Source organism: Galleria mellonella, unplaced genomic scaffold (assembly GCF_026898425.1).
Source record: "Galleria mellonella isolate WM207_F2 unplaced genomic scaffold, CSIRO_AGI_GalMel_v1 utg33, whole genome shotgun sequence".
Classification (NCBI taxonomy): Eukaryota; Metazoa; Arthropoda; class Insecta; order Lepidoptera; family Pyralidae; genus Galleria; species Galleria mellonella.
Window position 1 is genome coordinate 2,567,991 of NW_026442079.1, and position 16,792 is coordinate 2,584,782.

At 30.1% G+C, this 16,792-nt stretch overlaps 1 protein-coding gene across 1 annotated transcript; it reads right to left on the minus strand.

Annotated features, from left to right (window-relative positions):
* Positions 1-745: 745 nt before the first annotated feature.
* LOC113521050 (BTB/POZ domain-containing protein Tiwaz) lies at positions 746-16,480 on the minus strand. The gene is made up of 5 exons (XM_026906486.3): positions 16,324-16,480; positions 5,095-5,269; positions 2,863-3,068; positions 1,840-1,991; positions 746-1,477 (listed from the first exon to the last, which is right to left on the minus strand). Exons 2-4 carry the CDS (start codon positions 5,253-5,255, stop codon positions 1,849-1,851), a joined length of 510 nt encoding a protein of 169 aa, XP_026762287.1. The 5' UTR covers positions 5,256-5,269; positions 16,324-16,480; the 3' UTR covers positions 746-1,477; positions 1,840-1,848.
* Between the last annotated feature and the right edge of the window lie 312 nt (positions 16,481-16,792).

Here is a 16,792-nt window from a genome sequence, read left to right on the forward strand (position 1 = left end):
AAAAAATACTGTAAATATCATACTTATATGCTAAGTAATTACCAAAATTTTTATAAAAAAAAATTATACAATTTCATGCATCTGTATAATTATACTTTTTATTGAGTAATTTAAACGAAACCCGGTCCAGTAACATCACTTTGAGATTATTCATACCTGAACTCCGATCACAAAAACGATATAGTCGTTTATTACTCGACTGTAGTTTAAAGTATATTAAAATACAGATAAAAATATTTTTTGTAATTTTTTTATCATTTTATAGTAAGTAAAGTTTTCACAATCCCAACGGTTACCAAGCGATTTATTGTTTTTTTTTTCTAATTCTTTTTTTTTTTAATTCATTTCGTATTTACTTTATATTAACGCATTCAATAATGTGCATTGTCTTTCATTCTATACCTTATTTAAGTAAATTGGTTCAATACGTATAAATTTTTACTTACATATTTTTAATTCTTTGGATTTTGTGCCATGTTTTCGTAACCAATCTATACCTACTGTAACTAATCGTATATTAATACCCAATATTTTACAATATATTTACATAATTAATTTTGTCAGTGTTATAACTATAACATATTAGCAGTAGTAGACTATGATCTTGGTAAAATTAGAAGCCAATAAATTTAACTGTTACATGTATACATAGGCGGAGTATTTAAATAAATATAACTATTGTATAATATTTTTTTTAATCCTGTGAATAAAAGTAAAATAAATACAATTTTTAATAATATATCACAAATGAACATAAGTTTTAAAAATAACAATATTTTTATATAAATCTTATCAAGACTTAAGAAAAAGTACTTTTTATATTGAATATTTTTATTTCTATTTATTTATGGTGATGATAAAAATAATACTGAAGAATATTTATTAAAGTAAATGTCTTATAATTTAATGTTTTTTAGGTTTAATTGTAATAACTATATTTTCTACTGTTTACGTTGTTAAGAAGGTCGAATTAGTATATAGGTTAGATATGTGGTCAATTTAGCTTAAAATTTACATTATTATGTTATCTAACAAACACTGAACTAAACTACTCTATCTCCTTCTATTATTTAAATGGTCAATGGTAGACACTACAGTTGTATAGTATTTTATTACTTATAAAAAAGAAATTTTATTATTACGAATTCTAGATACAAATTTTATTACACATACTTATATAGGTACTTAATCAAATATTGCTAAAAACTAAACTAAGAATTTTTACAAAATTGATCTAACTACTTTTTTTAAATCACATAAGTAATTATAACAACAGTATCTAAGTATAGTACGTGTGATTAACATATTGTGCCATTTTCATACAGATCGACTCTCTTTCAATCTGCATTTTGATATAGAAAAATTAATAAAATATTCTTAAGACTGTTTTTCGAGTTTAGTACTCGTGTCGCCGACGCCTCTTCGTCCCACTCCACTTCGACCTGGATACTTCAGAGCGTGATCCCGACATATTATCCTATAACAATTTTAAGCCACTTTAAGTATTAAGTCTCTCTCGCCAAATTAAATAAAGATAAAAATAATACATATAAAGGTATAGATAAAAGTATACACGTAAAATATTTGCGGAATACACATAAACATTAATTGTTAAATTTAATTAAATTCATAAATTAGATCATTTTATAAATTTACTATTATACATAAATTATTAAACTTTGATTTGCTCATAGATGTCACTATTATATAATAATATTCATAATAAGAAAATAATTCTAATCGCCTACTGATGGCACAGTCTAGTCTGTTATTTCTTTGATTTACTGTAATTTACATTATATGAAACTACAAGTATATAAAAGTATGAAGAGTACTCACTTTGTTTATTCATGACCACCGTTGCTCGAGGCGATCCCGTTCCTGCATAAGCAATTCAGTCTCTTCTTTCAACCGCTCAGTAGCTTGGTTGAACCAGTCTTGCTTTACTCCGTCCCGTTCATTCTTCAACTTTGTCAATGCATACACCATATCTGAAATTTATTGAGTAAATAATTATACACAATTATTCTAAAAGTTTGTTCTTCTTGCTATCTGCATATATATATTCAATGAATAAATTTTGAATTAAATGTGCGATAAAGAGCTCTTTACATCGCTTATGCCAAAAGGTATTACTAATTCGAGCGAACATTTCATAAGCATATAAAGAAATAATAACGATTTCCTCTGGATAATTAGCCATCGATCCCATATTTGGAGTTCCATAGCAAAAAGATGCAAAGGAAACCTTATAGTAGGTATAACTGTAATCTGCCGGAGGGAAAGGGATTGTAAGTAATAGGATCTAGTAGCCCATTAACAATATATCCTTTTAGGTCAATCTCCACATTTTTCCCCTAGATACCACCATGATTAATTCCCATCAAATTCATCAACTGACCTGCCATCATCCTCATCTATCATCTCTACTTCTAGTATAGTATTACATTATCTGTGTCTCTACAATAAGAAGAAAAACTGTTATCTGCTACTAAAGAAGATAACCGTATGTGCAAGCCTTTTCTCCCATTTATAGTACTAACTTATAAGTACTAACTTATAAACGTGGGAGAAAAGTTTATTAGTAGGTTCTATCAGCCCCGTTGCTAGTAGTGGTTGACCTCAGGTTGACCTCCATGCAGTTCTTCTTGGACAATATCGTAGTTGTTCCTAGTGAATTCATCACCCTACATCAACTAAGCTGGCTTTATCCTCTCTTATCATCTATCACTGACACTACGTCAGCATAAACCGATAACTCAGGTAGGATTACCATTTTATTTTCATCTTTAAAACTGCTTATTATATAATAGTATATAGTATAATAGTAATATAATATACTTACATAGTATATATACTTACGATCTAATTCGAAGTAATGTGCTTCATGAAGCAGCAAATCGAGGTGACGGAAATCGTTTGGCAATAACAACTTTTTATTCCGCAAAAAGTTGAGGATATGGCGGAACATTTCACCGTCGCGGTCTATAAAGTAGTGTTGCTTGAGGGTATCCAGTACTATGGGAATCGTGCCATTAAACATCTTGCCCAGTCTCGAGTCAGGGTAACTGGAAATAGGATATTTAATATCCTTAATTATACAATAAGTTCGATACCCTCAAATTAAAATTAAAATACATATAGGTAGTCTATTTTCATAAAAAATATGTAAACAAACAAATAATTAATCCGACCAAAAGATAGACTGCGTTGTCGAGTACCTAGTCGTACAAATAAAAAATCGATCAATACCAGTAGTTTGAATATTTCGATTTCTTATTAATTTTAGATAGTATACAAAGTCTTTTTTTTATAACAACAATGAGTATGCGGCTCAGCTGGTGGTAAATGACTACCGCTGTCCATGAACACCCGCAACTCGCAGGACAACTCGCAGCACTTACAATCCGAATTGCAGGTGTGCCGGACTTTTAAAAAGGATTATTCTATTTTCTTACAGTTTACGATTAAGAATAATTTCAACTAAACTTGATTCTCTTTCCATTAGGTTATATTATAATAAACTATACATGTCCATATGTTGTATTATAATTATATCCATTTAAGCTTTATATCTATTATTTAGTACTATTAAATAGAAAATAACTAAAACACAAATATACCATATCCAACAACTCAGTTTCCTGAATTAAAATTTCAGGCTGCATAAGCGTTCCTGGTGAACTTAGCTTGTGAGATTTTCGTCTTGAATTTTTTAAGACCATCATATAAAAAATAATGTAAATAATGGTTATAAGGAAAATCTGATATCAGATATATAGTATGTTTTACTTATTTAATCTTTGCAAGCACTCTATTTTATAGTTGTTAAGAATATCTATCGTTCTATCAATTTGAGAACCAACCTCTTATAACGTCCAAGTTAATTAAATTTGTATTATAATAATCGTAACTGTAATCCCAAATGAAATAGTCTAATTTAAATATTAGTCGTAAATCTAAATTGACAACTAAAGTTTTTGGTATCGTTCATTTTATGTTCACGAAACCCTTTAAATATTATATTAAATTAATAATCGAAGCATTGATTTATGATTGTAAAATAACGGTTACTTCAGTATTTCGATGAGGTGTGCAATTGGCAAGATATTTATTTTTGTGCCCTCGAGTGAGTTGATTAAAAGAGCGGTATCTGAGGGTGAAGCCAGCGAACGGGGGTAGGGTTGACAATCGAGCAAAACACGGTTTACTATATTTATTGGTAATACTTCATTATTACAAAAAGTGCCAATTACGTATTTGTAATAAATAAAAGTAAATTAAACATACACAATGTAAAAAATATTATATTAAACTAGTTTGACCTGTTTTAAACTAGTAAATAAAATATTATTCAGTAAGAATATAATGTTAACGACATTATATTCTCTGTGTTTTAAAAATACAAAACTAATTAAAGAGCAAAATGTAACCAATGTAAAAATTGCCTCCATAAGTTGTTTAAAATTTTTAAAATTTAATATATTATCGAGATTGTTAAATGAAAATAACCAAATATAAATTAATAAATGCAATTATAAAAAATATTGGTTGCAATATTTTATTTTTATAAAATATTAATAAGTAGTTAGCCCTATCCAGGGCAGCTCAGCCGCGTTGCGGCACTGCGAGCCCGCAGGGCCCGCGGCATTGCCGTCGGCTACCAGCGCACTCCCGCCGAGAATAACACGCTCAGCACAGATAAAACAAGCTTATTTACAAACCAACCTATCCACCATAACTTCAAATTATTTTAACAATAATATAACGATTAAATACCTACACAGCTTCATTTGAATAAGTGAAATGGACCAATTATATTGAAAATTATACTTTAGCCATTTAGATTCTATGACCAAATAAAACTGCACATCACCCCTTGAATATCTGGCTATGGTGCATACTTATACAGTTAGCAATTTCAGACAATGTTGGTATTTCCATATGTTGCAGAAGAAATACCAGCCACATCGTAGCATTTAATGAATTTTTGGACGAAAAAATATAGTTCTGTTTCCCAAACTCGTATACTCGCCCTTCGACCATTCGATTTACTTAATATGACAAATTGTAACAAAATACCATTCAACTTACGCGGTGAGTGTTTCTAAGGAAGATGTGTATATTGTTCCTCCAACGTCGATATGAACTGGCGCATTAAATTTTGTTGTGGTCGCTACTCGCGGGATACCAGCGATGGGCTTTTTCTCCATACTGCCGTCCGGCTGCGGGCTCCCTGGTTTTACTGACAGCATTTTGTTACTGGTTACTGTAAATCACAAAATGAACTGTCAACTTACTGCAGTAAAATATAATAAATTATGTGCTTGTAACGATTAATAAATATGAATTTTATAAATCTTTGAATAAATAATTCTGAATGATTATTAAAAAAATTGTTAATAGATTATTTTTTTAAGCAAGCAGTACAAACAGTAGCAAGTTTATAGCCTAATATTCTGCTAATATAAACGTAATTATAAGTTATATAAATGAAAACGTAATAAGTAAATGTAAGTCGTAGGGAGAGCAGAGTACATTTTGTATGCCTCGGTGCACTCAGAAAAGAAAGTAGTTTAATATCTCTTTTAAATTCGTTTAAAGTCTCTTTTACCTAGATTATGTTTTATTATGTTAAATGTCACCTTTTAAAAAACTGACTCCAATTTCTTCAAAATTAAAGAGTTTGAGCATTAGCGTATTTACGATTATATTATATTTAGGGAGGATCTGGACCTTTAAAAAAGCGCATGTGTACTCTCAGACAAATCTTAATGAACATTCGTTCGCATTCTGATGTAAGCACTATTTTGAGGTGGGCACAGTCCACTTGGTCTTTCCTCTAAATACGTCTCTGAGTAAAGGAGTGAAATTAAATAAATATTATCAACATTTGGTCACAATTGGCAAATATAGCGAATAATACCCATAAAAAATTACAGTTAGTTTCAAAACCCCTACTTTTTGAAGTCAGTTGAAAAGATATGAGTTTGTGTTGTGAAGTTGCACGGTGTCATCGTGGGAGCCTCTCGCTCTCACGAATCTCAACCTGCGGCGTCACGCCGTAGCGACGCCAGCGCTCTCACGGCACCCTTCAGTGGAAATTGCTCATTCATATACCATATTCCAAATAACCTCATTCTCGAGTAGTAACATTCAATCCACACATACATATTATAATAGAGTGGTGAATCTGTTTTGCAAGTTGACTTGAAACAAGATAAGAAAACTTTGCAACCTGTGACTTGGCCGCCTGGACTGGATTTTATGTGACATTATTACTTGTAAAATGACGAAAATACGTGCAGCTAATTAATATTGTACGAACTAGACAACAGTAGAACAAAAATTGGCAACATGAAATATAACAAAATACAAAATAGGAATTTCTATCAAACACATTAATTACTCTCAAAGGAATTTATGCCGGATATTTACCAAAAGATATTGTTTTGAAACCACTAAACAAAGTAAACGGGCATATAGCATCCCAATGGTATGCGACTGTTGTTAGCTTAGACCGAAATTTAATAAAGCCTTTGTTTGTAATATTTATTAGAGCAGCTCCACAAAATTTGGTATATACCAATACCTATGTTGTGGCAAATTACATAATTTACTTGGAATTAATTCGATGGCAAATACTTTAACATTTGGTCCTGACAAGAGTTAAAACAATTATATCTGAATTTCGACTGTATCTGAATTTATAAGCTAATGAAACTGTTGAATCAATTAACAAATACCTGCACTAAATTGCTACATTTATTACGTAAGTACCACATTATATTTCTGACAAATAAAAAGAATAAATAAAAACTTATGGACATATTACGCAGCGCTATCTAGTCCCAAATTAAGCTAAGTTTTTTTTTTTTGTAAATACATACATATTATACCTAGACAACACCCAATCTAATACAAACAAATATTTGTATTATGCGAATTATCGAAAGATAAAGCGGTTTGTCAAGCCGCTAGAGCACCAAAGTCGTCAAAAATTACCTTAACTACTTATGAACTGCGTACTGAAAACTTCAATCTAATATAAATGACAACCCATAGACGTGTGGCTGACTGTGCTAGGTCTACATACCTAATAGCTTTAGGGCTCACACGAGCCGGACCAAGTCCGACTTCAATTATTTTTTATCTCGTGAATGCATCTCCGTTGCAGTCGCCTGTTGACGACCTATCTCAGTGGTTTCACACGTTACTGTCTATTCATGTAGTTTTGTAAAAGAAAAAAGCTTTTATTCATTCCACTGCCCATGAATATCTTTAAACACTAGATACGATCTAAACACAGATTATTTTTGTCTAAAAATAGCATCTAATGAAACATATTCAGGTAATTCATGACTAATATCAAAAAACAATAATGAATAACCCTGGACATAACCCAAACCCCATTGAGTCCTAAACTATAAGCAGAACTTATAAGTTCTAAATAACTGGAACACACAAACCAATACTTACAGACATATTCTGCTTGTAAATACAAACGCTAGTATTATGCGGAAATAGAACCCGTAACCATCAGGATATGAGGTAAAACCACTACATCGTTAATATTAATATCATTGTTATTGTGGTAAATATGATTATTGGTAGTCGAAAAGTAAATCAACTATAGAAATAAAGTTGTACGTAAAAGTTTATATTTTCCATGGTTAATTAAAAAAGGGTTGGAAATGGTTAGAAATCAAATACACACGTAACAAAAGTTAGCTCCTGTAAACTCGTGCTTCAGTAGCGAACCGCTAGAGGGCGTTACTCCGCGACGTACCACTCGAGCACTCTTACCTGTCTGGTTTCATTATAAATATGCCTGAGGCTGTTTGCCTATTCCGCGACAACCCAAATACCTACCTAACTAATCGTAGGATTTGAACACTGGAATGCCTTGCCATATGCAACCAGTAGCAGTATCGCTTTTGGGAGTTTTTATTTAAATGGGAGAAAACTGCATTCAGTACAAGTGAATCATTATTCACTTGTACCTTATCACAATAACATATAATAATAAGTAAATAAGTTAATATATTAACAAATGATAACAATGAACAATAATAATAATAAGGATGAAGTCAGATCATTTGAACCATTGACAAAATCATTAGGACTTAACCATGTTGGTTTTAAGGATAGATGGCGGGATGTCCTGATAGGATTATATTGTTAGCAAGAAGGATTAATACCATAAAATATCCCGTTTACGTTTCATAAATCACCAGAATTTAAGAAAAATGTTATTCTCAATTTAAATGGTTTACCTACCAACATGTTTTGTATTGCAGTATTTGAAACTAATTTAAAACATTCAGAAATTAGAAGCATAAACATCTTCAAACGAATATTCATTTTAAAAACAAATACTTAAAAATATAATGCGTATGCAAAAATAATTGACAAAGTTAATATTCTTGTTTACATAGGTTCATTGCCTTTTGTTGCTATTGTCAACAGAAAGACGAAAGCAAATAGAAATTTGTGGTGAATTGGCATGGCATAAACACAGAAGGATTGGCAAATGTGACCGTATAAATTTATTATTCCTGACGCACTTACAGAACCCACTGATTGCGTACAGTGTGGATATTCTTTTTTAGTTGTGAACCATTCAAAGAGCGGGCGAAGTGAGCCAGCGGCTTGGCCCGAGGGCGGGACTGTCCTACTCTTCCAATTGTAATTACCGGCCTGAGGCAACTTATACCACCCAAACCCCCAAACGAAAGTTTGCTTGACAGCGATGAAATATGTCTAATATTTATAAATATATATGTTAATACAATAACAACATTAATATTTCAATATATTTTTTGTTATGTTCAACAGTGGACGGATAATGGCTGCGATGATGACGATGACGGTATTTTTTCTGTTGATTGACATTAGGTGCATAGGTGTCTAAGGTACATAAGTACAAGTTGAATACACAGCTCATACAAACACACATCACAGAGAATATTTAGTTTCATGAGAGATCTATAATAAGATAAGTAGTTAAAGTAAGCTAAAATAGCAATGGGCTAGTCATATAGCTCGAAGAACTAACAACCGATGGGAAAAAAAGGTTCTTGAGTGGCAACTCCGTACGTATAATCGCAGTGTAAGACGACCCCTCACTAGATAAAGTGATAACTTCAAATGCATTGCAGGGAGTCAGTGGATGCAGGTGGCTCAGGACCGTTCCTTATGGCAGTCTATGGGGGAGCCTATGTATCTTCAACAGAGGACAGATAATGACTGAGATGATGATATATATAAGATCTTGTACTGAACTTCATATTGACTGATTAAATTAAAGCATTTACGATTAATGATTGAAGCACTAATTAACACACTGTGACAGATGAGGAATATAACCGTCAAAAATATGATTTTATTAATATAAGCTGCTGTTTTATTACCTAAATATTCAATATAAAAAGTTTCCAAGAGAACAGATGATCAGTACTACGAGGACGGAACTCGTTTTCAAACATTCATTAAATCTATATGCGGTTTAATACATTACTTCGCGTTCTGATGGCTACGGGTTCAATATTAGCGCAATGTAAACATTTATATTCATGAGTATATTTCCATTGACCTAAATGTAATGTATGTAATTAATATTAAATGTATGTATATATATACATGTAAGAGTATATATATTTAGTATGTAGAGACTTTGTACAAAAGTCATCTGCATCGATATCTTTGTACTAAATACGTCGTTATAATGTACTTAATAATACATACGTACACATAATACTAATATACTGTGACGCAGGCTGTAGCACAATGGGAGCCTTCGGGCGCGCCGCCGGTGCTGCAGGCGCCCTTTCCATTTTATCAATAGTTTATGTTTGCGCCCCAAGGCGAGCACGTCTAAAGGCCCAGCTACACTTACCATAAAGACCTGGGCATACTCGTACAAGCTAAATTTTGTTCCCGATCAAAATTTTCCTTTATGTATCTATATTAAAAGAACAAACAGTTATAGAACAAGAACTATTTTGGCCATTTTGTGTTACTGTGGCACATATATGAAAAGAAAATAAAATTATATTTGTGTATGTTTTATTGTGTATTTATATTACAAAACAAAGAGAAAAAGAACAAGAACTAGGACATAACAAGCTCTATTCTGTTGTCAACCAAAATACTCTTATTTTATTATCGTCGAGTCAAAAAATCAATAGAGTCAACGAATCCATTGGAATATTACACGCGAGTGAATTTAGAAAAAAATTATCACGAATTCAATCAAGCAATGGAATGTCTTGAAATGTTTATTTGCGAAAGTCGGGGAAGTAAATTATTAAGTAGTTTAATACCTATGTATAACAATAACTATTTACCCATTTGCTTCATTAAATTTTTAATAATGTAAACACTTATACCCGAAAATTATGAATAGTTTACAAACAATTAGGTTTTATACAATGATCCAAAATCTTATTAACTCATTAACTTAAAGAAACATGCCTAACATACCATGTTACGAAATACGAAAATCATAATAAAATGCTAATATTGTGATTGTTTTCAAGTAACAACAAATACAACGCAATCAAAATTATGTTATTATACATATTTTCCTTTGATGTACTCCACAAACAGTATTGAGAAATTTTATTATATAAAAAGTATGAGAGTATATTGGAAATATTTTCAAATAAGTTCCTAATAAAGACAATGTTGACAGACGAGGAAGAATTTGCTTCTTTATTTCATTTTTCATTATAATAACTGACTAGCCGATTTATAAACAACTTTTGCAAATACTTTACAGGTTTTTTACTTTATTATTTTAGGTAAATAAGTTCTCATACATATCATATATAAATGCAAATACATAGCTATATATCTTCACGCTCTCTGTCGGTTGTGCGTAATATAATTCTATGGGCCTTATTGCCACAGCATTTTGTACAAAGATACGAGTAATACCTACGTATAAAAAAATATTGACATATTATATGTACAACGAATTCAATATTTCCCCACAAATAAAATTCAATTGTATGCGCCCGTTGTCAGGGTACTGTGATACTTTCTGTAAAATCTCACAGTGGTAATATTAAGTAATAATAAATAGTTGGTTTTTTCATTAAAATATTTTATCTTTAAGTAAATATTTTTAATAAATACAATAGTCGTTATTATAAAGGCAATGGTACTATTTTTGAAAAAATATCGTATAGAATATGTAAATTAAGTCCTAAGTGTGTTCGTTATATTTTAATATATACATTTGCAAAAAAAAAATATATACCTGTAAAAATATATCTGAAAAAAATATTGAATATCTGAAATGGTATTCAATATTATTTATGGCTATTAATGAAATATCAATACAAAAAATGAGATACATTAATTTTGTGAAAATTGCAGAATAACTTAATAGTCGCCCTATTAGAAGAGGATGAGTATCGATAAAGAAAATTATCTGCAATTTGATCGCCAATGCGGTGACGGAAACTCTTAAGTCAGGAAAATGTATTTTTAATTCAATGAAAGTGCTTACTGTTTTAATAAAAATAATAACAACAAATATAATATTTCATATATTTTTTATTTATTTATGCAACGATATGTGAACGTTTTGTCATATAGAAAATGAATTTTACATTCAGCAACTCCTCATCTTATGTATACGCATGTGAAATACAAATAATCAAAATAGTGTAAATATTGATGTGTATGATGAAAATTTCATGGTAAAAGGGGATAATAGGCTGCATATAATTAATTTTTACTAATCTGTTGATACTTATATTAATACAAAATAATGGATTAGGGAAGTTTTTGACAATAAAATAAAAAAGTCTTAAATATCCGCAAAGGATATTGTGATGTAGTAATTGGCCGTTCGGGGATATTTAAGAAACAATTAAATAAGAATTATAAATAAAATTATTGTTAGCTCATTGAAAACTAGCATTTACATACTAGTAGGGTGAAAATATGTTTCTTGATTTACAACTGAGCTTTTTGTCAGAAAACTTTAAAAGTGAATGAAAAGTAGGCGAGTGTTTTGACTAAGACATTTTTTTTTAAATAAACAAAAAATTTTGAGACAAGAGTATAGATAGGATATTATTTTTGGACTGTTTTAAGAAACACTAATACAGAAAGTTATAAAATAAATTTAAATTATTTTTATTATTATCTTTTATTAATATATAATATCTTAGTGCGACGTGAGAGAATTATTTCTTTATATTTTGAGTATTCAGCACCATAAGTTTCTTTAAGAAATAACATGATGAAACTGTATAAACCATTGTAATTTATAAGGATTTAGTAACAGTAAAATATAATGTAAGTTTTTATGTAGTATATTTTCGTATTCTTAGCTATTAAAACCACAAAAAATTAAGTACTGCAGCGCGCATGACGTTCGCGTCGAATCACGATTCGTTCATCGCCATCGGCTTTCAATATAAAACGCACTGAGGTCATAAATTATTATTTAGCCGCTTTAGTTGCAAAGCTCACTTGCAAATATGATTATTTTATAAGAGGAGTAATAATATGTACGCGGGGATGTGGAGGCGAGCGGGGCGGGTAGCGCCCGAGGCGTCGCGGCGCGCTCCATACTGCCGCTGGCGCTCCGGGCTTTGCCTCTTCCAACCGACGATATTAAGGCACACCTAGCTTTTGAGACCTCGGGCGACTACACTAGAGGCGCTCATCTACAGAACAATTATTTCGAAACCGCCTGGAGCCGCCAAGGCTGAGTCAACGCTTCAAAATCACCCGCGGCCGTGGGTGCGACGATGTGCCAGTACCTACCTATAACGTTGTCTATAGTCATTGAAAATTAATTGTCATAGGCCTTGAAAAACAAATTAATACCTATAACAATAAATTATTGTCGGAATAGTTTACAATTTTTGCCTCCTAATGCATAAATGGCATTCGTAGCAGAATTTTTGTATTTGATATTTAATTTATGATATAAAATAAAAGGGAATCGATTTCGTAAACATTTTTTATTCGATACTTAGTTTAATTAGAATAGTTTTTAACTATTTTAATGAAATATTTATTCATTGTTTTGGTTATTATTTATGCATGGTATGTATTTTGAATGCGAAGAAAGTTGTACCGGATGTGCCCACAAACATAGAAACAACAATATATATAAAATTAATATTATGTAAATATTATAAAAGAATTTATTTTTTCGTATTTATTCGATTCTGTTCAGGAATAATTCTTGCTTGCTTGATAATTTATACGAAGTAAACAAAACAAAAATACATTATATCTCCTATTGATGTTTTTACAAATTTTATTTTATTAATGGTTTTGCGTTGTCTTTTTCTCTTGGATGCCTTTAAAATCCTTTATTAATTTAACTGAATATTAATTAGCATAAATAATATTATATTGGAATACAGAAAACTAAGACAGTACGGTAAAAGAAGATAATAAAGATTATAAAGATTTTATTTACAAATTACTTAAACTCTTTCACAACAGTACCCTTCATACGTTCGATATTCCTGACCACTAAGTTATCCTCGTTAATTTTACTATCAAAATCTCACCATTCAAACTGAAATACAATCATTCAAACACTGCACATGCCTAGTGTCTGAAATACCAATGGGACAAATATACCCATATAAACAATTATTGTATAATCTCTCTATATACTAATAATATATAAATACTACAGTTTATTTTAATAGTACTATGGAAAAGGGGATGTTTTATTGAAATTATTACAATTAATTTAAAAAATTAATAATTTACTAGTGTAAAAATAAAAAATCGGTTCATTTTTATTTACTATACAACATTATAAGATTTCACTGTAGTAAAATCAATTACTCGTTTGTTTATATTTTTATTTAGTTCTATTCAGATATACTGCATATTATAATGTATAACATATATTATTATAATGTATAAAATTACTATATCTACATCAATCAATACATATAATAAAACCGTAACTGATCGCTGTCTGTACATGGAAGATATTTAAGAAAAACTATTATAGGGCGGCTTTATGAACGCAATAGAACCCAAAACAACGCTTTTTAGAATTTTGACTGTACGTTTGTGCACGCTAATCTTAGAAACGGCTTAATCGATTTAAATGCTGTTTTCACTAATGCGTTTCGGTTTCACTTCTCCACTTAACATTTAGTGTTTGTTCTATTTCAATCTGTTCATAAATAAAAAAGTTATATCAATCTAAAGAATCACATATAAAATGCTATAAAATAACCAATCAGATGAATTGGCTTAAACTTTATGTAGGTATTAGGTATGTAATTTTCATTGAATACAATATAAGACCGGATTCTTGAACTACATAGTTAAAAGCGGGCAACACCACGGGAAAAGGCTAGTTAATATTAATATATTGATTAAGAAAATGGACAATTACAATATTGTAACCATTTCTTTTATTGTAAAATCATTTATTTATATCTATTATATTATTTTTTACATTTTAATAATAACAGAGATTCAATAGAAACTGTACAGTCAGATCTAGATACCTGAACATATACTATAGCCGCCGGGTTTGCCCATCGTGTGATGCCCATGGGCAACATAGCAGTACGAGAACAATGGCATAGCCCGGCGGCATTCGTTTACAGCGACTGGTTCGATTTTGCCTGTAGAAACGAACCACCGCACCGCCCCATCTTCGGTAAACCACAAGGCTTAAATGCGTTCTTCATTGTTTTTATACTTTTTTGTCATAGTTTGTTTTATTAAAGAATTTTTAAAATCTATTGAATACTTTTTGAGTACTTTATAATATTAGGATTAAATATTTTATTAATTAGTACTTTACACTTTTTTTTTGTTTTAATAGAAGTTGTCGAAAAGGCTGTCAATTTTGTTCAAATTATCACAGAAACATTCTCTAAATTAAATTAGTAGTAAATCGCAAATTCAATAAGTTTATCGATTTTTTATGTCTATATTTTTTTGCCATCTATTGAATGTGAGCAAGCTTTCTTACGGTTAAATCAATTATTCGTTTATTTACATTTTCATTGTGTTCTATTGGAACAGATTATAGGATAAAACGTTCAAGAGCATTAATATCAAAGTCCGACAACAGTTGAATTAAAAATTATTAAAAATAAATATTTTTAATATTTTATTAAGATATAAAATTATATAACCAAAACGTTAATCGTAGATTAAATTCATTTATATCTATTATAAAAATATTTTGGTGTTACTTTGTTATTTTTCATTTTACGCTTTAAAGTTTTTTTAGTACCTACTAACTTTTTAGTCTAGACTTCTAGTACCAATATCCAGAACAGCTCAATGTGTAAAACTATTAAGTTTTAAGAGCATCTAATAATCTTCCTGAGTACTGTAAACCATTGAGATACTTACTGAAATCTTCATTTTTTTATTCATTGCATAATTACTTCAATATAAATACTCTTAGCATTTTTTCTGTAACTCTAAATATTTGAATTTGATATTAAGGAGAATTCATGAGTCAATTTATACAATAAACTATCGGATTAGAACCAAGTAAAATGCTATATCAGGAATAGACCCTTTATTTCGTTTTGTTCATTTACATAATAAATATCACTGAGATATATATTGCTGAACTTCTTTCTCTTAATATTATAGTTATTAGTACATTTTAATTTTTTAATATTTAATATTTATTTACCGTAACATAATGACTACTTTTACTATATTTTATATTTTAGTACTGAAAAATATATTTTATATCTTACAGTTCTATAACATTCGATTTCATACGTGTAAATAGATAAAAAATTAATTTAGAATTATATATTAATATGACTGTCGTAGAGATTTATCCATAAGCGTAACACATGGTATCCTAGTAGGGATCCTGTCCACTTACAATAGCAATCTATGTATATTCAATCCAAATATTCTATTATACTACAAACAAACGATCAAATCTTTCCTCTTTATAATATTGGTATTTAATATATTATTAGGCATTAAAAGTAGTTAATTCAACTTCCTATTACACTTATATTCATGACAGAAAGAAAAGCGCTTAAACCATTGGTTGAATTAAAATGTCTAACAATTAAATAGAGAACAAATACCATCAGTGTTTGTTCTTTATTTAATTTTGAAGGGGTAAGATAATTTTGACAACATGAATTTCAACTATAATTCCTACTACGAGAGAACTGTCAAAAATTTTCTTTAAAACATATCCCAACTATGTGACAAATTTAATACAATTCCGTAAAAGTTTCTTAGAATAACTGAAAATTAATCGTACAAATTTTCATATTTCTATGTATCCTAATATTCCAAAAATATAATAAAAGTACTCACCAGCTATCCTTTTTTTTTTTTAAATAGGTAGAACGCGATTCTATTTTCGAACACCACAACAAGTACGTAAGCTCGAACACGTATACTCTGGACGGGGTGCGAACGAAAACTCAAAATATAACCGCGTTCAGTGTGCCCGTCGCGTCGCAACGGAACGAAACCGTTTTAATAAATGGGCGTTATAACGAATAACATTGTAAACTTTTTACAAATAAATCGTAGCGTAAAAATGGGACTACTAAATTAATGTAAATGACACCCTCTGTTACTTTGGATTTTAATATACCCAAAAAAAAAACGGGTAATGTTACCACTACCATATAACCGCAATTCACTACAACAACAACAAATAAAAGGGATTATAGTCGTCAATATATTTATTGCATTATGTGTATATCAGGGACTCATATATTTATTATTTATTAAATAGTGCAAAAAAATTATACACTTATATCACAGCCTACATATA

Excerpts from the sequence above, each read along its gene's own strand:
- LOC113521050 (XM_026906486.3), bottom strand. The coding sequence starts at position 5,255 with ATGCTGTCAGTAAAACCAGGGAGCCCGCAGCCGGACGGCAGTATGGAG. Across the intron at positions 3,069-5,094 it reads TCCTTAGAAACACTCACCGC|TTACCCTGACTCGAGACTGG; the intron begins GTAAGTTGAATG and ends TCCTATTTCCAG. Across the intron at positions 1,992-2,862 it reads ACATTACTTCGAATTAGATC|ATATGGTGTATGCATTGACA; the intron begins GTAAGTATATAT and ends AATAAATTTCAG.